The sequence below is a fragment of the Pelodiscus sinensis genome, chromosome 1 (genome assembly GCF_049634645.1).
Source record: "Pelodiscus sinensis isolate JC-2024 chromosome 1, ASM4963464v1, whole genome shotgun sequence".
NCBI classification, from domain to species: Eukaryota; Metazoa; Chordata; order Testudines; family Trionychidae; genus Pelodiscus; species Pelodiscus sinensis.
Genome location: NC_134711.1, coordinates 236,313,329 through 236,336,771, shown reverse-complemented (window position 1 = coordinate 236,336,771; position 23,443 = coordinate 236,313,329). Strand labels below are relative to the sequence as shown.

The window sequence follows — 23,443 nt, the reverse complement described above, 5'->3', positions numbered from 1 at the left end:
TTGTCTGTGCCCCATGGCTCCTCCCCTGGAGACAATGTCTTTACCTTCTCAAGGCCTTCCTGGTTCCAGCTCTTCAGCTGGGCCACTGCAGTTCAGTTCCCTCTCTAGGGTGCCTCAGTGTCCAGACCACTTCCCCCAGTGAATAATGGGAGTCTGGGGGAGAACGTAGGCCAGTAAATAAATGAAGGGAAACAGCAACAGCAGTTAATTAGAGCATCAGCACAACTTCCTTGGGCCATTTTCCCCATGGCTCTGAGCTGTCTTCACCCTTATCTCAGGGCTTTGTCCTGATGGAATCCCTGCAACCTGCTTAGAGCTCCTCACTGGACTCAGTTTCTGGCAATACTAGCTTGTTTAAGGTCCTGCAGCCAGATACCATTCATGCTTCTGCAGCCCAGCAAGAAACTGAATTTGCTCTGACCCTGCAGCTCTTCTTATACTAGCATTCTGGGCTCTAATTGGCTACTTCCCGCACATCTGCTTTAAATAACTTGGGCTGCGTCTGCACTTCAGCACTATTTCAGGATTGTCTTTTGAGTGTGCCTGTTATTTTGAAATACAACGGGCTCACTGTTCTGATGGCCCTATAAAACTTATTCCACAAGGAGTAATGGATGTTTTGGAATAGAGATTTATTTTGAAATAAGTACTGTGTAGACAGCACCAAATTTCAAAATACGCTATTTCGAAATTGACTCGAAATAAGCTATGAAATTTGCGAGGCTCAAATTGCATAGCTTATTTTGAGCTTCGGGTGCAGTGTAGATGCACCTTTGGAGTAGAGATGTTAAATGTAGATGAATTAACTATTAACCATCAACTATTCAATTAGTCTGTAAGGGAGTTTCTGCCTTTGAACTGTGGCAAGAGCCCTACAGCTGAAAAGCAGAATCCCTATGCTCCTTGCAGCGCCAGAGCCTTTGATATGTACATTTCAAAAGCAGAAGCCCTGCAGTGAGCAGAGGGCCAGTGAGGGAGCCCCCATTGAGGCTCTTGTACATCTCAAAAGCAGAAGTGCAGAAGCGGCACCAGCGGAGACTGTTTCAGTCCCCATTTGCATCATTTCTTGTTGTGCTTCTACCTCCCCTGCTCCCCACGGAGATGGTGCTGGGGAGAATTAGCTTTTAAGCCAGCTCCCCCTGTACCGGCTTCTGCTCCCTCAACTTGCTGGCTCTCTCTGTTAGAGGAAGCAAGGTAGGAGGAAGTGACTAGTTGCTTCACTAGTTGACTATCTGATATGTTTATACTTATAAGCTTAAGCCTATGGTTATCTGATAGTTAACTAGTCGCTAACATCCCTACATTGCAGAATCCTCTACTTCCTTTTTCTGCTGTGATGTCAAGACCTCCACCAGAAGTCCTCAGCCAGTGTATGATAGGATGGACCAAGTTCTATGTCAGGGGTTCTCAAACTTTGTGATACCACGACTACCTAAAATGCTAAATGAATTTGTGTGACTCTTCCCCTTCTCCCCCCCCCCCCCCCCCCGCACTGCCCTGGGTCACTTCTTCCCCCCTTCTCATCAGACTCCTTGCCCTCCTGGGGTTCCTTCAAGGTGTTTGTGGTCCTCAACGCCCTTCCCCACTGCAAGATCCTTCCCCCCGTCTCTTTCTCCTCTGTGCCTCTTTTCTGTTCCGTGTCCTTTTCGTTCCTCCTCTCCTCTGGTCCCCACGTGCCCTTATTTACCTCCGGGTTCTCTGGCCCGACCCAATCCCCCAGCCCGCTGCTTGAGGGACCCTGCCCTCTCCCAGCTGGGAAAGTGTTCAGTTGCCCAGCAACCATGCCTCGGCCGGCACCTCGCGTGTCCGCTCCTGCGCCAGCGCCAGCCTCACTCTCCCGCCACTTTGCCGCCTCCTGCAGCTGAGCCGCGCTCCTAGAGTCCCGCGGCCCCGGCCATGCTGCATGGCTTGCCGGCGGCTGCTTTCTGCCCCCCTTCCGCTCTTCATGGCCCGGGGGACAGGGGTTGCAAGTGAAAAACCAAATCCAGCTGCGACCCCCTTCTAAGTTGCTTTTGACCCTCCTGGGGGTAGCGACCCACAGTTTGAGAAACTCTCGGCTGTGTCTTCATTAGGAATTTAACCACAGAGTTATGACTGCACTGCTGTAGACTCAGTGTAGGCACTAGCTACAGCAATAGAGGGGTTTACCCACCAGTATAGTCAATTGTTTTGCTTTGAGAGGAAGTATCTAGGCATGGGCATAATTTGAGGGGGACCTGTCTCCCCAAAAAACTGCAAGGAGGTTCAGAAATTGTTTCTCTACACACAACCCCAACTGGAGCTGCCCTCGCATCTGTGTAGGTAGGTCAATGGAGAATTCTTCCATCAACTTAATACTGTCTATAACAGGGGTTAGATTGACTTCACTGCCTCGTGCAAAGATTGATTTTTCATGCCTCTAAACAACATAGGTTGACCTAATTTTTTCAGTATATACCATACCTGACCTTAATCTCGGTTTGACTCCATTTAAATATTAATTTGGATAAAGGTAGCATGTGAATTTAAAGCATAAAATACCAAGTGTAGGCTGACTTTTAAATATCAGCATTAAAAATCACTTACCTGCTTACAGTTGCAAGTAGGAAATTGCCGTTGGGAAGCTGGAGTACCATCATGGTCTGAACTGTTAACTTCTTTAGGATTTAAGATTTAATTTTCATTGTAGTTTCAGTGATAATTTTTCAGATGTGAACATAGAACATGCCATCCTCTTGACTGACAAATGTAGCTCCACTGCTTCTGGTACTAATAAGTTTCGCAAGAAACTGAAAAGTTAATACAATTTGTGTTATGTTACTCTAATTTTAGTTGTAGGGTTTAGCATGCAAGTGGTGGCCTATCATATACAGGAGGTCCCTTGTGTTCTTAAACTCTGACAGTTTTAGCGTGGTTCCAAATCCTGTGGTTAACAACAAAATTATTCTTTCTTTAACACTTGCTGCTTAGAAATCTGTTAAGATAAGGAAGAGACACACAAAAATGGAGTCTGGAGGATTGGGATTAGACTTTCTTTTCACTTTTGCCTAAACCCTGCAAATTTTGAAATTAGACAAAGACTAAAATAAAAAGAATTATTCCATATTTACTTAAGCTGTGGAGTTTAATAAAATGAAAGTCACCGTTACCTAACTGATTGATTTTTTTTTTCCAGTGCATAGGATTCACAATTTAGTAAAGTCATCACAAGGTTATGATGTTCTGGTTTCTCAACACCTGATAACGGCTTTGGTTAGATTTATTACTAGGACCCTACCAAATTCATGGCCCATTTTGGTCAATTTCATGGTTGTAGAATTTTAAAAATCATAGATTTAATGATTTCAGTATTTAAATCTGAAATTTCTTGGTGGTATAATTATAGTGATCATGACCCAAAAAGGAGATGTGGGGGAGATCACAAGCTTATTATGGAAAGGGGCGTGTGGTACTGCAACCCTTACATCTGTGCTGCTACTTCCAGGGTGGTGACTTCAGAGTTGGGCACTGGCCAACAACCGCCATTCCCTGGCCACCCAGCTCTGAAGGTAGCACAGAAGTAAGGGTAGCAATATTGGGTCAAGATCCCCAATTTGAAAATGCTGGTCTCCTGCTGTGGAATCTGTATAGTATAGGGTAACAGCACATAAAGACCAGATTTCATGGTCCATGATTCATTTTTCAGGGCCGGGAATTTATTAGGACCCTATTTATTACAGAAGCAGCTGGTTGGTAGCAGTCATCATAATTCTGTTTTAGATACTTACATAGTTCTTATCACCTCAGTGTCTTAACATCTCACAATCTTTAATGCCTTTAGCCTCAACATCACTGTACTGTTATGTTAATTTATGCAGATGGGAACTGAAACAGGGACAAGGGAAGCATCTGAACAATAAGTGACTGGCACAACAGTGAGTCTGAGCCTCACAGCCCTGACACGTCAGTACTAAAAATAACTGTGTAGACGCTCAGGGTATGTCTAGACTGCACCTCTCTGCTAGCAGAGGGATGCAGATTAGGCTGGGCGAAATTGCTAATGAAGCTGGGTTTTAAATATCCCACACTTCTTTATAATAAAAATGGCCGCTGCTTTTTTTCGGCACGGAGCTTTGTCAGAGTAAAGCGTCAGTCTAGAGGCTGATCGATCGCTAAAGAAAGCCTTTTCCGATAGAGCCCTTATGCTTTGTAAAACGTATCCTCATATACAGGATCTATCAGAAAAAGCTTTCTTCAGTGATAGCTCAGCCTCTAGACTGCCGCTTTTCTCCAACAAAGCTCCATGCCGGAAAAAAGCTGCAGCCATTTTTATGCTAATGAAGTGTGGGATATTTAAATCACCACTTCATTAGCAATTTCGCCCAGCCTAATCTGCATCCCTCTGCCGGCAGAGGGGTGCAATCTAGACATACCCTCAGACTGGAGGTTAGGGGCTGAAGCCTAGGGACAATAGTGGGCTTCAGCCAGATGTGCCATCTTTACTCAGCTTTTTTTTAGTGATATAGCTTGAATGCTTTGAAGCTGAGTTGGTAGACCTGCATTCTGAGTCTTATAATCTGTGGCAGAGAAGGGAACAGAACTCTCGTCTAGAAGTACCTGATCAGCATTGGGATGATCCTTGCAATATTATCAAAAGCTTCAGAGGGACAGTCGAGTTAGTCTGTAACAGGAAAAACTTAAAAGAACAACGTATAGTCTAGTTCTAGTAGCACCTTAAAGACTAACAAAAAATGTAGATGGTATCATGAGCTTTCATGGGCACAACCCACTTCTTCAGATGATTGGAGTATTAGAAGTCTAGATTCAAGAATAAATAAGGAAAGGAAAGGGGAACAAGGAAAAAAAAGAGACAGTGAGTAGATTGTTCAAGTAGTTACAAGAAGCTGATAAGAACAATTAGCACCTCCATTGTTTGGTTGGTCAGTTAAGTCATTAGGCTGTGGGAGGTAGTATGCGAGCCAGCCCATGTCTCTGTTCATTCCATTCGCATAAGAATTAAATTTGTAAATGAAGTTACAAGGTTCCCTGTGTTATTTGGCTTGTGGAATTGGCCTGAAACAACACAGTGACTTGGAGATCCATTAATGAGTGCCCAGGCAGGTTAAAGTGTTCTCCAACAGGTTTCTGTGTATTGCCTTTACGGATATCTGATTTGTGTCCATTAATTCTTTCCTATAGAGATGTCTAGTCTTTTTTTTTTTCTTTCCCCTCTCCCCTTTCCTTATTTATTCTTGGATCTGGACTTCTAATACTCCAGTCATCTGAAGAATTGGGTTGTGTCCACAAGAGCTCTTGATACCATCTACATATTTTGTTGGTCTTTAAGGTGCTACTAGACTATTCATTGTTTTTTTGCAATATTAATTTAAAGCTTGTATCAGAGCTATTTCCATTACTGGTCTCTGTCCAAAATGACTTTTTAAAATATTTTTTAAATTATTTTGGCTTTTTGTCATCTCTACTTGGATAATTTATTTCTTAATTCATATATTTAACCAGTTCTTGGTTGTAAAAAGCTTAATGTAGTATTGATTTTGGTTTTAGATTGTTATACAATATTGTTATTAACAAAACAGTATTTAAAAAAAAACAGGTTCCATCATATATGAAATGCTTTTTACTTTTCAGGTAGTCCATTTCATTTGTGCTCAAAACCAAATTATGTACATTGACTCAGTGTCTGACCTCCAGCCCTGCTTTTCCATCACTAGATCAAGAGTTCTATTTGCCTTTTGAGAGGGAAGATCTATGATGCTCTGGATAATAGAACCCTAGCAACATACAGCTACAAAGAAGCCTTGAAGCTTGATGTTTACTGCTTTGAAGCATTTGACCTTTTAACATCACATCATATGCTAACAGCACAAGAAGGTTTGGACAGCAGTGTTTGTTTCTCAAATACAAATAAAATCATCTCCAGTTTTACCATACATTTTGTCCAGTAAATAAATGAGTCGGTTTAAAATTATTTTGAGAGAATATTTCATGCCCAAATGTCAGCAACTCTTTGGTTATATTAAATGTGAAAAAGCAGTTAATCATTTGAGCAGTAGGTTTCAGCAAAAATAATCACCAGTGTTTCTCAACTTGTTGGGCACAACCAATGGGTGGATCATGAGGGTATGACCACTGAGTTAACTGACAATCAATAAAATCCTGCATGTGCTAGGAGCAAGATAAACTCTCCCCTCCCATCCTGAGATCCTAACCAGCACTCCAGCAGCCCTAGTGCTCCCTACCAGAGTTGATTTTTTTTAAGGTGATCCCAATCCCAGTCTTTTTAAGCAATAAATGATTCTGGAATTAGGGTTGCTTTTGGCAAGAAACCACAGTTAGATTTGGCATTGTGAATGCCAAAATGTTGTAAATTCTTGCTGTAGACAACATTTTGCATTTCGTTGAGCAACCTTAGCTCACAGAGTAAGTTTAAAATAGTAGGCTGTGGTATGTGCTCTATGTTTAACTTTAGAATTGTAGAAAGTGACTGAAAACAAAGAGAATTGAGTCATTTACTTCCATATCTCTCAATATTTCGTGTATTGTGCTGATTTTGTGTGGGGGGGGGGTAATTAGAGTGAACATCACAATTTTTCACAGCCTTTGAGTTCAATGAAAATTAGTTCTTTATAACCTGTTGAATTTTTTTGGTTACTGCAATCTCTTTTTAAAATTTATACAGAAAAAGAACTTCTTGAATCTCTTCCTCTTGGTAAACAGTGTACAGAAGAGGAGCAAGAATTGCTCCATTTTCTGTTTGAGAACAAACTGAAAAAGGTAAAAATCTGATTAATCTTATGGAAATTTTGACTTCATATGTAAATATCATATAAATCTGGTTTTGTCCATAATATCATAATTTTAAAATTCTTTTATGGTTTTAATTGTGTTGTAACCAAATGGCCATAATAATTCTTCATTAATAGAAAGAAGTGTGTAACAGTTTCATACACATTTCCATTAATGTATTTTACATAGTTACTTGATGGCTGACTATAAGGGTGTGTCTAGACTACAGGTTTTCTTAAAAAAACCTGTAACCTTTTTTCAAAAAAACTTCACCTGCAACTAGACTGCAGCCGCGTTCTTTCGAAAGTAAATCGAAAGAACGCGGCAGTTTTTTCAGTCGCGATAAACCTCGTTGTATGAGGAATAACGCCTTTTTTCGAAAGTACTCTTTCGAAAAAAGGAGCTAATGCATGCAAACTGTGCTTTTTCGAAAGAGCGTCTAGACTCTCTTTCGAAAAAGCGGCTCACTTTTTCAAAAAAACTACTTGTATTCTAGACGTTCTCTTTTGAAAGAGGCTTGTAGTCTAGACGTAGCCCTAATGTATTACTTCTGAAGTGCTTTTCTTCTGGAGATAACACTATAGCATTGGCCAGCATGAAGCAGTTAGTGCTATGACACTTACAGCATTGTGTCATTTTCAGACACTGCCCTTCAAATTCTGACAGTTAAATACCGTCTTTCATTTTTGGATGTTGTTTGTGCTAATTGTGTCAAGAAATGCATTACTAAAAATTAATTTTATACTCCATAGAGGCTTTTATATGGAGTCATAATTTGGGGTTTAGAAAAAGCATTGGTCCTTAAATTATTTTCTGAATTTCAAACATATAAAATAAGAAAATGTGTGTTACACTTATGTTTTTCAGTATAATAAGCCAAGTGAAACAATAATTCCTGAATCTGTAGATGGTCTTCAAGACAATCTGGATGTAGTAGTGTCCTTAGCTGAAAGGCATTATTATAACTGTGACTTCAAAATGTGCTACAAGCTTACTTCTGTGTAAGTACATGAAGCAACTTTGATATTTATGTATAATTTCATTTTTGCTACTTTTCAGGTGGCATACAGAAATAAACTCACTCAAATATGTTATTGACTCAGCTTGCAAAATATACATTTAAAAACTAATATTGTCTTATTATTTTTTAACTGTATGGCACAAAGCAAATTGCTTAGCATTACATACTGCTGCCTTATATTAAAACCTACATTGTCTTCCATGTGAGTACTCTTAAAATATTGGTTTTATAAAATTAAGATTTGAAAGTTTTATCTTTTATTTTAAAATATATTATATCTTTTGGGTGGCTAAACCAAGCCAAGACATTGCCAATATGGGATATAACTTTGAGTCCAGTATTAGCAAGTTTTGGAATACTGTAAGAACATAATATTAGGCCCTGTTTGGAAGTACAGCACCCAGAGCGAAACCATGGCCACATTGATGCAAATAGCAAAGTTTCTATTGAGTTTAGTGGATCCAGGCTTTCACCCATTATGTTTATCTTCTTCCCACCTATCACCCTCTCAACATCAGGATGCATTGTCAACTACACAGGAATTTGTCCAGCTGCCTTTTTTAAAGAAGGAAAGTTGAGTCAAATTCTTTAGTCTTTGTGGTTGAAAGTCTCAGAAGTCTGAATCCTTGCAAAACATTGGGCTTCCTACAATGAAAGACTCTGGGACATTGTAGAGGCATTTTCCATGCTCTCAGATATTTGAATGAAGGAAACTAAACTGTTGCAATTTAAAACCTGATTTGGAATTTCCCTTTTCATGGGTGTTATCTAAAAAATAGTGCCTTTGATTTGAAGGGATCTGTGGAAAGGTGCTGTTCATTCCTGTTCATCTGAGAGATGGTTGTCATGGTGCAAGGCCATTTGAGCAGGGTAGAGAGTAAAAGAGAAAATATTAGGTTTCTCATGTTGCATCTGGAGGATGTGGGTCTGACAGATTGATATGTATTTTTTGTCTATGTTGCATTAACTAACTTTGGGGGGAAATATAGTGCAAATTGTATTCAGTTTTCCTAATGTCCATTCCATCTTTCAGAATTTCTTGTTAAATTTGTTCTATTGTGGCTTTATTATGCTTTTTTTTGTAATAATCTTTGCTGTTTTATGTTTTTTAGAGTAATGGAAAAAGATCCCTTCCATGCAAACTGTTTACCTGTACATATAGGGACGCTCGTGGAGCTGAATAAAGCAAATGGTGAGAAATATTAATTGACTGAACTTGCAATAAGACCGTAGTCAAATATATATTTTTATTTTAAAGGACACTAAGATAATTTTCCTACTGTCTTTAGAGTAGCCTTGAAAAGTAAAACCAAGGTTGTTCAACAGCTCCTGGATTTGAACCAGCAGAAAATATCTGACTCTGCACGCCGTTTCTACCAGATGGCCAGGAACTGGGAGGGAAAGGGGAAAACCCTCACAAGAAGGATTTGGGGAGCTGTACAGGGAAATGATACTCTTGTAACCTTTATCTGTCTTCTCTGTGCATTGAGATATGTAACCCATGAGTTACTACTTTGAGCTAAACTATTATTGCTTAATGTCTGCCATGTGTTCAACAGCTTGGAAAATAACACATAAGGTGTATTGCAAGCACTATCTCTTATGTCAAAGAGAATTATAATGAAGGAGCACTCCAGTTTATGTACTTTGTCTGGAAAACAAATATTATGCTGTCACACAGTATGCAAAATGTAGTATGATTTCTTGTTATACCACATAAGCTTTATTGTTCAAAAACTGTTTGACTTAAAGTAATTCAGTCACGACAAAAACATTTTTGCAAACTTTACTACATAGCACCTTTTTACCTAAAAAAGCCTGTATAAACTCCAGATTCAATTTTTAAAACCTTCTTTAGCTTTTGTTTTCTAGTATATTTTAGCATATTAATTTTGAAGCAACATTTCTGAAGCTTCAAGTTAATTTTTTAAGGTTCCTATTAGAAACAAAACAGCACTAGTAACTTTTTTAGTTATAAGCAAACGAACTTTTTAGTTTTTGATATATTTTGTAAGCCATTTGAAAATGTAAATATAGCAATTGGTAAATATTCTGTATTGTTCATAGCTATATTAAGAACATAAGAATCACCATGCTGGATCAGACCAATGGTCCAGCTAGCCCAGTGTCCGGTCATAGAATAGTAGCCAATGCCAAGTGCTTTGAATGGAATTCTAAATTTCTTTTAAAGATTTTGAGGTATTTAGGCTGAGATTTTCCAGGGTACCTAAGGAACCATAAACCTGACTTCACATTCTCTCTTATACCCTTCTCTTCACAAACTAATTTTTTTCTGTTTAAATGCAAAGTAACTATGAATAGTATAATGTTCCAAATTTTAAAAAGAAAAAGATGAACATGTAAAGGTCAAGTTATCTTGTCTTTAAAGAATGGAATGTTTGAGTTAGTGTACTAACTTGTACTATAAGATGAGTTAATGGTACTTTTCTAAAAGTATATTGGCTAAAATGTGTGTTAATGTGTTGACACGCTTTAATTTTCTTTCTTTTTTTTTCTATCCATACAGAGCTATTCTATCTTTCTCATAAATTGGTGGATTTGTACCCAAATAATCCTGTAAGTTGTTGTTATAGGTCCCTATACGACACATTCCTCCAGTTTTGCATAAGTAAAAGCAACAGAAATTGTAATTTAATAATCAATTTGAGCAACCAGAGTTTCAGAATCAGGATGGAAATAGTTAATTTATTTTTTGTCCTACACACTTAGGGTATGTCTAGTTACTCAAGCTAAAATAATGTTAGTCATTTTAAAATTATCTTTTTTAAAATTTAGCTAGAGTATTTGTTTTCATGACCTCTATTAGTGGTAAATTCTACAAGCTGAATATATTTTATAGAAAAATTCTTTTTATTCTAAATGAATTATCAATTTAATGAAATTAGGGTATGTCTACACTACCCTGCTAGTTTGAACTAGCGGGGTAATGTATGCATATCGAACTTGCTAATGAAGCCTGGGATTTGAATTTCCCGGGCTTCATTAGCATAAAGCCGGCGCCGCCATTTTTAAAAGCCGGCTAGTGCGAACCCCGTGCCGCGCGGCTACATGCGGCACGGGCTAGATAGTTCGAACTACGTAGCCATTCCGAACTATCTGTACTCCTCGTTCCACGTAGTTCGAACTATCTAGCCCGTGCCGCGTGTAGCCGCGCGGCACGGGGTTCGCACTAGCCGGCTTTTAAAAATGGCGGCGCCGGCTTTATGCTAATGAAGCCCGGGAAATTCAAATCCCAGGCTTCATTAGCAAGTTCGGTATGCATACATTACCCCGCTAGTTCAAACCTACCCTAATTTCATTAAATTGATAATTCATTTAGAATAAAAAGAATTTTTCTATAAAATATATTCAGCTTGTAGAATTTACCACTAATAGAGGTCATGAAAACAAATACTCTAGCTAAATTTTAAAAAAGATAATTTTAAAATGACTAACATTATTTTAGCTTGAGTAACTAAAAGAATATTCAAAAGCTTCAGATGGGTAGTTGAGTTAGTCTGTAATTGGAAAAACTTAAAAAATAACAGTGTCTCGCAGCACCTTTAAGAAGAACAAAACATGTAGATGGTATCATGAGTTTTCATGGGTACAACTCACTTCTTCAGATGAATGGAGTATTAAAAGTCCAGTTCGAAAATAAATGGGAGGAGGGGAGAAGAAGGGAAAATGTAGTGAATTAGAGTGTTCATGTTACATGAAGCTGAGAGAGAAGGTGAAAATTGTTCTTAAGTACCCATTTTTTGGTTGGTTAAGTCATAGGATTGTCCTTTGGAGTATAAAATTATTATCGTCAGAAGACATGTTCAGAAATATTATCTAACTAACTTTTTTTCAATATTTTATGTTGATGAGGGTCTTCATCTTTTGGAGCAATTTGCTAAGTAATTTAAAACCCTTTGTGTAAAAATGTATTTGATTAACTTAAAACTGCATTATTCCTTATTGGGAGATAGGTGCATACCGGGGAGGTTGACAAATGCCTTTGATGTCGACTGCGGAGCGTCCAGACTACTGCGCTGAGCCGACAAACAGCTGATCGGCTCAGCGTGGCAGACATTTAAATGTAAATGAAGCGGCGATTATTTAAATCACCGCTTCATTTTCCTATGCTGGGTAGCCTAATCTACATGCCTCTGTCGCCAGAGGCATGTAGTCTAGACATACCTTGAGTGTTGTCTTATCCCTGTTCTGTATCGTTATTTGTTGATGAGAGGCATTTTTATCATCTGCTGTACTCTTAGTATTGCTCTCTTGAAATTGATGTTTAGGTCTCATGGTTTGCAGTAGGATGTTATTATCTCATGGTTGGTCACAAGAATGAACATGCCAGAAGATATCTCAGGTAAAAACTTAATTTCATATATAATAAAATTAGATTTATTAGTGTATTGCTTATGACTTGTTAGGAAAATATTATTCAGGATTTAACTTTCAAATAAAGAATGGTTAACTATAAAAGTATTAGCAAGAATTCATTGTAAATAAATGTAATTACAGAAACCTAGAAATCCTGTCTGTTTTACTTCCTCTGAGTCTAGCCTTTCTTGGGGTGTGTCTATATTACTCAGCTTTTAGCAACAAGGCTTGTTGCTAAAAGTATGTACATGTGAATGCTTTTTGTTGGCATTTTTGCCCACAAAATACTTCCACTGTCCACAAGCAGGTTTCACTTTGTCATCAGGAAAGCTCTCCTGCTGACAAAGCAACATTTACACATGCACTTGCCGCGGCAAAACCTTGTTCACGGGTGTGGGAGGGCAGAGTATTTTAAGCATCTATGCTCGACAGAACTTTTGTTGTTGAAGTGTAAGTTTAGACACAGCCTTATATATAGCAATGTTTTTATATGGTAATCAATCAAAACTGTTTTGTTACAAACTGGGCTCATATGGGGGATATGGTCACCTGTTGCAGTTGAATCTAGTCACTGGATCTCATTTACTCCCAGTTAGGGATGTGAACAGCTAGTTGACTATCTGATAAGCAAATGCTTATCAGATAGTCAATACGCTACTCAACTAGTTGCTTCCCCTTCCCTTGTTGCCTCTATTAGAAAGAGGCAGCAAGGGGGACAGCAGAGACAGTGCTTCAAAACGGCATTGCCGCATGGAGCCCTGGGCTGCTGCTTTGAAATGCCACGTGCAGCCAGGGGTCCTCAGTTGGCTTCAGGCCGCACATGGCGTTCCAAAGCAGCGGCACCACGTGGAGCCTGGGGTCAGCTGGGGACTCCCTCACTGACCCCAGGCTCCATGAAGTCCTGCAGCATTTAAAAGCAGCAGCGCTGTATGGAGCCTGGGGTCAACTGGGGATTTAGTGTCTCCAACTGACCCCAGGCTGCCGCTTTGAAATGCCACGGGGAGCATGGGCCAGCAGGGATTGAGTCCCTCCAGGGATGTTGCTACACTTCAAGAAGGCACCCTTATCGAATAGTTGATGCAAATTGCATCGACTATTTGATTAACCAATTTATCAAAATTTTACATCCCTACTCCCATTCCAACTAGTTCTAATCCTAGTGATTTTTCTGGAACTCTCTAGAATATATTCTCAGCTTTGAGCATCTTATCAGATGGCCTTCCTTGGGATGTGGGATAATGCGCACGCACGCGCACGCACACGGTTCCACCTGAGCTCTGGGCATTCTATACTTCTAATTTAACCCCTTTCCGTACACAGTGTCAAGAAAGCAAGGAACACAGGAAAGTTGTTTCTCAACCGCAGAATTTATTTTTAAAGCACTTGAGTGTGTAGTTTATTAAAAAAGAAAAAAAAGTCCTTGGATGAACCCTCACCTATTCTGTGAATCTGAAATTTTTCAGTGTTTCAAGCTGGGGCAGAATCCATCCAGTTACCTGTCTCCTTCATGTCTGTTTTTTGGTGATGGTTGCCCCCCTTCACAAAGTCTCTGTTCTTAAATAGGGCCTGAGTCTCTGATGTGCAGAAACTGAGACGTTCCATTCACTCTGATCATGCTTGCCCCTGTTGTGGGATCTAGTGTATGGATGCTATTGATCCACAGCCATGGAACAATAGCTGGTAGATTATCTAAGTTGATGAGCCTAAATTGCAGCTTTGGTGTCTTTTTGGTGGTGGTCACTTTCTTTCCTAGGCAGGATAGCTGCCTATAATGGAAAATAATAGACTTGCATTAAGCAAGCCCAGACTTTTGCAGTCACATAGTCTGTGTGTGGAAATATTTTCTGTGTCTAGACTTACAAGCTTACAGCAGCACAGCTGTATCAATACAGCTGTGTTATGCTGAAGAGCAAAAGCTCTCCCATCAACATAATAAAACCGTCTTAATGAGTGGCAGTTACTACACAAGTGCTTATGCAAGCAAAACTTGCATTACTCAGGGGTGGATTCTTTTACATACCTGAGTGACAAAAGTTTTGCCAACATAAATAATAGTGTTGATGTTGCCTAAATACAACAAAACTTCATAATTTGACATTACCATTTTCCATTTTCACATGCTTAATGTTTACACTGCATTAATAGAGATGGATTTTCTAATGTTACTGTTTTTCTGTTGGCTTTTTGTTGGTATCTTTGCTTTAAGATGGGGTCTCATACTCCTGGCCCATGGGCTAGTCCTGGCCTGGGATCCTGGCCAGGACTCTGGGCTGAGAGTTTGAGACCCCTGTCTTAAAGCAAAGATGCCAACAGAAAAACAATTATAGTAGACCCCTGCTTTAAGATTTTGTGTAGTTATAAAATAAACCAAATACCTCTTTTGCATGCATTCCCACTGTCTAATTGTTAGTTCCTTACAGCAAGGATTTAGTTTTTCAGTTTACCTTTGGTATTTCACTGCATGCACTTACCACCACTATCTAAATAATATAGTTTAGAAATTTCCTAAAATCAGTTTGAGAATAATACATTCTCTTAAAATGTCAAATAATTTGTGTCAAAAGGTAAGCTTTCACCAGCATGATAAACTTTGAGACAAATTTCTTTGTTACACACTAATTGGATAAGCACAAATTTATTATGAGTACACAAGCTGTTTTATACTTCTGCAGTCTTAGTGCTTATGTGTTCCATAAGATGAATACAATTTCAGATGTAGCTATAATGTCTTGATCTGCTTGTGTGTTTCAGCAAAGCCACTACACTTGAGAGAACTTACGGACCAGCTTGGATAGCATATGGACATTCATTTGCAGTTGAGAGTGAGCATGACCAAGCAATGGCTGCTTACTTCACAGCAGCCCAGCTAATGAAAGGGTATGTTATTTTACATAGGATACAATTCTGAAAGGCTTAAAAAAACTATCCATTTATGAATATTCCGTTATTATTAACCTCCATAATTTCATTCATTGGTAAAAACATACTTAAGAAAATAACTCAGATGGAAACTTCAGTACTAAGCAAACTGATTGAAACAGCAGTAAAGAACAGAATTACCAAACACAAAGATGACCATGATTATTGGGGAAGAGTCAACAAGTTTTTTGTAAAGGGAAAACATGCTTCCCCAATCTACTAGAATTCTCTGAAGGGGTCAACAACCATATGGAATCGGATGATCCACTGGGCAGAATGTACTTAGATTTTCAGAAAGCCTTTGACAAGGTTCCTCACCAAAGGCTCTTAGGTTTGTCTATGTTTTTCTTCCCATGAGAATGATCACTCCAATATGGGACTTAAGGAAAAAAAAAAAAAAAAAAAAGCCCTGAATTTATTGACCTTTCCCCTCCCTCTTTTTGAACCTCTATCAAATTATGCAGCTGCTCTGCTATCATTGAAGGATTCCTAGTAATAATTACCTAGATAGAACTAGATCTTTTTGTACAACTTCGAGACTCCTTGTTGCTTATAGTAGTAAATTAAAAGGGATGATTGTTTCCTCATAAATACTTTGAAAATAGGTGTCTGTATTAGAACTGCTTATGATATTAGTAAAAGGAGTCCTCCATCAGCTATCCAAATTTGCTCCCCTAGAATGCATGCTACATCTAGTTGAGTCAGGGTCCCTTATCAGAAATATGTAGAATGGTTACCTGGTCTTCAGCTCATAAGTTTAAAAAATGTTATTTTAGTCACCTGCTTCAAGATCTCATGCTTGTTTTGGAAGAACTTTCGCAATCTCTTTTCAGATAAGTCTCAGCGCCCACCTCTTTAAAGATGATTGCTAGCTTATCACCATAAGTGGGATTTGCATGTGCAGTAGCTCAAAGAAGAAAGGTAACTTACCTGATAGCAACTGTTGTTCCTCAAGAAGTTCTGCACATGTGCATCCCACAACCCATCTCCGTAGCTCAGAATTTTATGAAAGGGGATGTTGGTTAGTGAAGGAACTGAGTGGTAGTGGTTGTTGCTGTGCCCAGGAAGGGGTGGGGAAGAGAGGGAGAAGAGATGAGCAAGGCCTAAAGGGTATATGCACTACACCTAAAGGACACTGCTAGTGAAAATATTTTGAACTCTTGTACTGGTGGACATGGACATTAGGGATGTAAAAGAGTAGTTGAATTGACTGATCGCATTCCCCTCTTTCCCCTCCCCCTCCGCCTCTATATCAGAGGCAGCAAGGGGGGTTAAAGCAGGAACTGGTAAAAGCCAATTCCCCCCAGCACCAACTCCACGGTGCCGTTGTCTCCACCCTGCGCTGCTGCCTCAATGAGATGTAGCAGCCCCTGTGCACAGGGGGTCCCAGCAGGGTGTTGGGACCCTCCACAGACAGAGACTGCTTTACAGCAGCAGCTCCTGTCTGGGGGGGAGGGTGTCCCAACTCCCCACTGGGACTTCCAGCGGGCAGGGGCTGCTACTGGCTGGGCAGGCAGCCTGGCTCAGGCCCAGCTCATGCCGGGACCAAACCCCTCTGCAGCTCTGCAATTACTTAAAACGCAGAAGAAGCTGGAGCGGGAGGGAGTAGGCTGCCCAGCTCCTATTGCCTTTTAAATTGCAAAGCCTCAATGGGGTTTGGTCCTGGCACAAGCTGGCTGGCAGGAGCTGGCTGCCTATCAACTAATCGAGTAGTCAATAAAAAGTCTCTCAACTACTCGATTAGTAAAATAACCTCATTTTAACATCCCTAATGGACACTATAAGTGGGATCCAAGTGGGAACATAACCACAATTACTACCAGGTAACCTGTTTATTTAAAGTTTTTAATTTAATTTAAGATGTACATACAAAATATCTCACAATTAAATTGAAATGCTTTTTAAGATTTCTGCAAGTTATTAAATACCTACATGCAATGTATATGAAACTTATGTAAATGAAACTTCCTTTTTTTTAACAGCTGTCATTTGCCAATGCTCTATATTGGACTAGAATATGGTTTGACCAACAATTCAAAATTAGCTGAAAGATTTTTCAGCCAAGCCTTAAGCATTGCACCTGAGGATCCCTTTGTTATGCATGAAGTTGGAGTGGTTGCATTTCAAAATGGAGAGTAAGTGTGCAAAAGGCGATAAAGACAATACTACTCAAGTGTATTCTCTTCCTAAATGTAATGTAGTAGCATATATTTTCTTTTTATTAAAGGACTTATTTTGAGTTAGAAAAGAAGAAACTGCTTATGATTATAGTTAGTGTTCATCCTAAACTCTTACTTGTCAAATTTAATTTCTGTGCTAATGGAGCATTTTATCTGGTTTAATGTTTTAAGGCTGCGGTTCTCAAACTTTTTGGGCACTGGAGCCCTTTACATGCATAAAAATGTATGCGGAGCCCCAGCAGTCCACCGTATGTGTTGTACCTATCGATGTTTCCAGTTTGTCAACCTTGCAGAGCCGCTGGAGATGTCTCGCGGAGCCCTGGGGCTCCACGGAGCACAGTTTGAGAAACACTGTTTTAAGGGATTGAGTTAGGAAAAAATTGATAATTAGACAAATATAGAGTAGCCAGGCATCGCATGAGCATTCACATGTACAAGAGGTTCCATGTGTTCAAATGCTATTTGTAATATATCATGGAGCATTCTTTGTTTTTGACAAACCAGGAAATACCAAAATGATTCCAGAGATGGAAACTAATTTTTTAAAAGTTGTAATAATTTTTTGTCTTTGTTTGCTATCCATAGACTGGTTATTGGGAGCATTTAACATGCATTTCTGGGCTGCACTCCATTTTAATTTTTGCTCTGTAATTTGGCTTTAAGATCATGCACCTTTATGTGCAAGATGTTTGTCCTTCAACTGCTTGTATTTCACCATTTTTAATTAATGTGAAAGAAATTAGCTGTGCATAAATAGTGTGAAAGATGATATTTTTTCTCTCTTTCTGATACAGTTTATTCAGCTGTGTCAGGGATTCTTGAATTTACTGCACTGCAACCCCCTTCTGCCAACAAAAATTACTTCATGACCCCAGGAGCATGGACTAAAGCTTATGCCCTCACGAGCTCCGCTGCCTTGAATGTTGGGCCAAAGTCCAAGCCTCACAGCTTTGGGCAGAGGGACCAAAGCTGAAGCTCAAGGGCTTCATTCCCAGGCAAGGGGCCTGCAACCTGAGCTCTGCTGCCCAGGGCTGAAACTATTGGCCTTTGTTTTCATCCTTGGACAGTGAGGCTTGCATTTCAGTTCTAGGTCCAGTAAGTCTAAGCCAGCCTTGGAGACCCCCCATTCAAAGGTTGTCTCAACCCACAGTGAGAACCACAGAGCTATATTTTTAGGAATGGACTCTTGAATGACAAAACTGTGATAAAAACTTTGTCGGTAATTATAGTAAAGTGAGGTTTTTTTTCTTGTTTTAGCTGGAAAACTGCAGAAAAATGGTTCCTTGATGCACTAGAGAAAATTAAAGCTATTGGAAATGAGGTGATTTTTAATTAATTCATACTTAATGTCATGTCAGTTAGCTCTATATTAAAACTGCAGGTCCGCAGATTATATTGCCATGTGTATTTGGAATCTTAGAATAAATGCAATATATTCTGACGCATTGTCCTCTCCAATGAGCAGACTGTGAATCATCCTTATCAGACATTCCTTTTTACCCTTTCCCATAATACCTAGAACAACAAACCTTCACATGAAATTAAAAAGCAACAGATTTAAAATGTAGTCCTACGTGCTTGTGGCATAGCTAGGAGAAGAATCTAGTTTTGACTCCCACTTGTGTCTCTTAACTGTTAGACTATGATCCTTCCCATATGAATTCTCCAATCATATATGGAACTCTGTATTAAGGGGTTGATGCAGATATCTTACGGGGGGGTTTTAAATGCTTAGATGTGCATAGGAATAAGAATACAGTTTATAGTTATGCTATTTCAGTTACAGCATTTCTGATGCTTAAACACCATGATCAGAAAGAAATTTCCCTTAGGATATTAGTCTGCTATGTTTATGGCAATGTTATCCTTTCTTCAGAGGTATCCAACATCAACATCCTGTAGCAGGGATCTGTAACCTATGGCTCTAGAGCCAAATATGGCTCAGTACGAAACTAAATATGGCTCTTTTGTCATTCCCAAAATACACCTAACTTTTTAAATTTAAAATGAAACATTAATTCAACATTTTTAAAATGTGTAATTACTCATGTCAAGATTTTTTTTTTGTCTATTTCACCTTTAACTGTTCATTTTAACAACCACCCATCCTCTCCAATCATTGGGGGGTCATGCATATTCTCTTTATTTGATTGGTTAAGAAATCCTTCCATCATCATACATGATGGTGAACTCTGTAACTCCCTAACAGTAAAAATAGCGAAGAGAAAGAGAGATAAGTACTGAAATTTTGAAAAGGAGTGGACAGACTTGTATGCATTTGTGTATAGGTCTGGATCTCCACAATGTCTCATTTGTAGTGAGAGACTGTTCTTTATTTTAAAAAAAATCATGACAAAACATGCAGCATTTGCTACAAAACACCCCGAAGGTGACACACAAAAAAAGCCTGCGTGGTGCTGCAGCAAAAAACGAACATTGGACAAAACAGCCTGTTGGCATGGTCAAAACAAAAAAAAAAAAAGATGGGAACTTAAACTCCGCAAGTTTTGTGGGCTCGTACAGCATTATTCATAATACATTAAGTTTGTATTATTTTGCAGGTAACAGTTGATAAATGGGAGCCATTATTGAACAACTTGGGACATGTGTGCAGAAAGCTCAAGTAAGTAGAAAATTTGAAATGTTTTAAAGGTACATTTACCTACTATGTTACAAAAACCTTGTTCTTCCCAGACCAATTGCTTATTTAGACTAAGACTTTATGCTATAGGAGCAGTATAAAGGGGGCTGCCTTGTAACTCAGAATGAGGCCACCTAAATCAGTTTGTGCACATTCACTTGCAATGTCACTGCATGTGGACATGGTGAACAGACAAAGGATGCCTCATGTATATGCAGTAATTTATATAAACTCTTAAGTCCTAAAATTATTTTATTGATAAAATTTAAATCATATTTTCTCAGATCTACATTTTAACTGACTTTACATCAGTGTAAGGGTCTTCCTGTATAGACTGCTTTCTTGGGTCGGAATGTGACTTATTACTGAAGCAAAACTCTCCACTGGCTCCAGTGGCAGTTTTGCCATAAGGACTTCAGAATGACTGTTGAGAATAGCAAATTTAAGGTTCACAGCCATCTTTCACCCTATCGCTAGAGCTTTACTGCAGATTAACCATGGGGAAAAAAAAGAACACTTTCTTCTTCGCAGGTCCCCGTGAGTGCTCCACTTAGGGTGTGTCAGTGCCATTGTGCACACAGCCTGGAGATCTTTGCTAGCAGTCCCCTGGCTGCCCGCACATGGTGTGCTATTGTGCAGTCTCCCCGGCTGACAATTAGACACGCAGCAGCAGCTGTTCCCTCAGTTCCTTCTCAACCGCCGCCGGCATTGGTTGCACTTGGTCAGTCTCTCTGAGGAAAAAACAAGAAAAAAAGAAAGAAAAGGATACCAACAGAAAGAAAAGCGGGCAAAGTGGCACACTTCTGCCACATCCCACTCACCCGAAGGAAAACCCCCAAAAACCTGTTATGCCTGAATCACTGGGCTTTAAAAGGTGCACAGGATCCAGGATGGCAATCGCAGCAGCAGACGGACACAGTGCCTGCCCTGTGTAGGGCAAGACCATCCTATCAGTCACTGCCCACACTATCAAAAGCTCACCCCACGCTCTAAGGCAGCGAGAGAACTACTGTTATTTTTGGACCACAACATGGCTGAGTCACAGCCTCATTCATCCCCTCCTCTCCTGAGATAATCCACTTGGGTAGGAGCACTCCCTTGTAGGGGTGTGCTAGAGAGCAGGACCTGGAGCGAAGCGAAATGCTCCCCATCCCCCACTGAGCTTCAGCCTCTAGCAAACAAAAAATCAAAGGAGTCTGATAAGAATGCCACCAGGCAGGGCTTCCAAAAGCAGGATAAGGGATCCAGCTTAAAGAAAAGCCATGACCCTAATATGAAGCACGGAGCTGCTGGCCACACTTCAAGCTCTCCACACAGTAATGTGGTACCAGTGGGAAACACAGTACCGCGGAAGAGAAAGCAAGTCGGCAAGCTGCAGAGCAGTGGAATGCCGTGCTTGAACAAATGCTTGGTACCGCTGTTACTGATGCACTTCAAAGCGCCAATAGTACCAACGCAGGCAGCTGTATGGAGCTACACAGCAATGCCTCTGCACACTCCGGTACTGAGGTTCATGACAGAGGCGGACCTCACACTAGGATCTATACCATACTCACCACTATTCGGGCGATGCTCCGCACATTAGGGATACAGCTGCCTGGAGCCAAGAAGAAACAATACAAACAATATAACCAGAGGTTCAGAACATCAGGATATACACAACAGCATAGAGCATGAGAGAACAAAAAGCGTATGCGACAAAGTTGACGAAGACAGTCAAATGAGCAATCATTGACCCAGGTGTCTACCTCGCATCAGCAAATTTGAGGATTTGGTCAAAGGTACAAAAGCCCCCGATTCTCCAGGACAGGTACAACCAAGCAAACAAATATTTGGAAACAGACTCGCTGCATACTACCTAGCATGGAAATCCATCACCTCGGACCAATGGGTCCTAGAAATAATATGAACCAGATACTGCATACCATTCACAGCAGTTCCACCAACCCACCTTCCTTGCCCGTCCCTCTTCAGGGACCCCTCTCACGAGTTGGTCCTCCTGGACGAAGTGCAGCGCTTCCTAGAATTAGGCGCTATGGAGGAGGTTCCGAGCCACTATAGAAGAAGGGGATTCTATTCTCGATACTTTCTAACTGTCAAGAAATTAGGGTGGTGGAAGCCCTGGTGGTGGTGGACCTACGTGTATTCAGCCGGTTTGTCAAGTATCAACGGTTCAAGGTATCAATGGTCACGATGTCAAAGATAATACCTGCCTTGGAGAAAGGAGCATGACCTCATGGACGCATATTTTCTTGCATCTATTCATCAGGCCTACAAACAATTCCTTAGGTTCACCATCAAGGACTTACACTATCAGTACAGGGTGCTCCCCTTTGGGCTGTTCACGGTCCACAGAGTTTTCCCCAACGTTCTGTCCATGGTAGCCGCACACCTGCGAAGAAAACAAATAAACGTAATTCCATATCTCGAGGGTTGTCTGATCATGTCATCTATCTATGGCAACACAGAGCAGTCACTGGAGTCCACAAGAGCGTTATTCAACACACTTGGACTCCTACTGAATTTGGAAAAGTGCACCCTCACTCCAACCCAGATGCTAGAGCCGTGGTCCCCAACACGGTGCCCGCGGGCGCCATGCGCCCGCCAGGTGCTCGGGGCTGGCCTGGCCCTGAGCGCTGGGCGGGGGGAGCGCCGGCCCCGGGCGCGCGGCGCTGGGCGGGGGGAGCGCCGGGCGCGCGGCGCTGGGCGGGGGGAGCGCCGGCCCCGGGGCGCAAGTGTCCCCGCCCCTGGCGCCTGGCGGGCGAACGGCCACGCCCCCTGGTGCCCGACAACCTCGAAAGGTTGGGGACCACTGTGCTAGAGTTTATAGTGGCACAGTTGGACTGCACTCAGGGCATAGCCTTGCTGCTGACCCACAAATGGTTGAGAATGCGTGACTTGATAGTGTCCGTACAGAGTGGCACACGCACCACAGCATGTACATGCCTGCAAATACTTGGACACTTGGCGGCGTCTACGTTTGTGGTCTGAAACGCCCACCTACATATGAGGCAGTTGCAGGCATGGCAACACTCCACGTACCACCCCAGGCGCAACACGCTCCTCAAGATACTCCATGTGCCCGGCCGGTCAAAGCCACCCTAGATTGGTGGTCAGACTCAAACAACATTTGTATAGGACTTCCATTTTAGATGCCAATACCATCCGTCACTATCACGACTGCTGGAATGGGGAGCTCATATGGGGAGTGTGATATTACAGGGACAATGGACATGCAAAGAGTCCCGACTTCACATCAATGTATTGGAGCTCAGAGCAGTGAGGAGGGCATGCTCCCAACGACTTCAAAATGTACGCAACAAAACGGTACGGCAACGATATATTACAAAGACAGGCAGGGAGGTGCAAGGTCTCACAGCCTATGTGCAGAAACAATGAAACTATGGCAATGGTGTATTATATACAATATCACACCTACCGCTATGTATTTGCCAGGCAAGGACAATGTACTAGCGGATGCCCGCAGCAGACAATTCCCACAGAACCACAAATGGGAAGTCAACAAATCTATCATAAACA

General features: G+C 40.8%; 1 protein-coding gene across 4 annotated transcripts in view; it reads left to right on the top strand.

Annotated features, from left to right (window-relative positions):
- Positions 1 to 23,443, top strand: part of CDC16 (cell division cycle 16) — a 59,251-nt gene that overhangs the window by 17,477 nt on the left and 18,331 nt on the right. For all 4 annotated transcript variants that reach the window (XM_006114539.4, XM_075918220.1, XM_075918205.1 and 1 more), the window contains 10 exons: positions 5,691 to 5,850; positions 6,659 to 6,753; positions 7,633 to 7,766; positions 8,899 to 8,978; positions 10,314 to 10,363; positions 12,076 to 12,149; positions 14,915 to 15,040; positions 17,065 to 17,217; positions 18,520 to 18,583; positions 19,824 to 19,885. In XM_006114539.4, the coding sequence (XP_006114601.1) occupies positions 5,691 to 5,850; positions 6,659 to 6,753; positions 7,633 to 7,766; positions 8,899 to 8,978; positions 10,314 to 10,363; positions 12,076 to 12,149; positions 14,915 to 15,040; positions 17,065 to 17,217; positions 18,520 to 18,583; positions 19,824 to 19,885 (998 nt within the window). The remainder of the gene's footprint in view (positions 1 to 5,690; positions 5,851 to 6,658; positions 6,754 to 7,632; positions 7,767 to 8,898; positions 8,979 to 10,313; positions 10,364 to 12,075; positions 12,150 to 14,914; positions 15,041 to 17,064; positions 17,218 to 18,519; positions 18,584 to 19,823; positions 19,886 to 23,443) is intronic.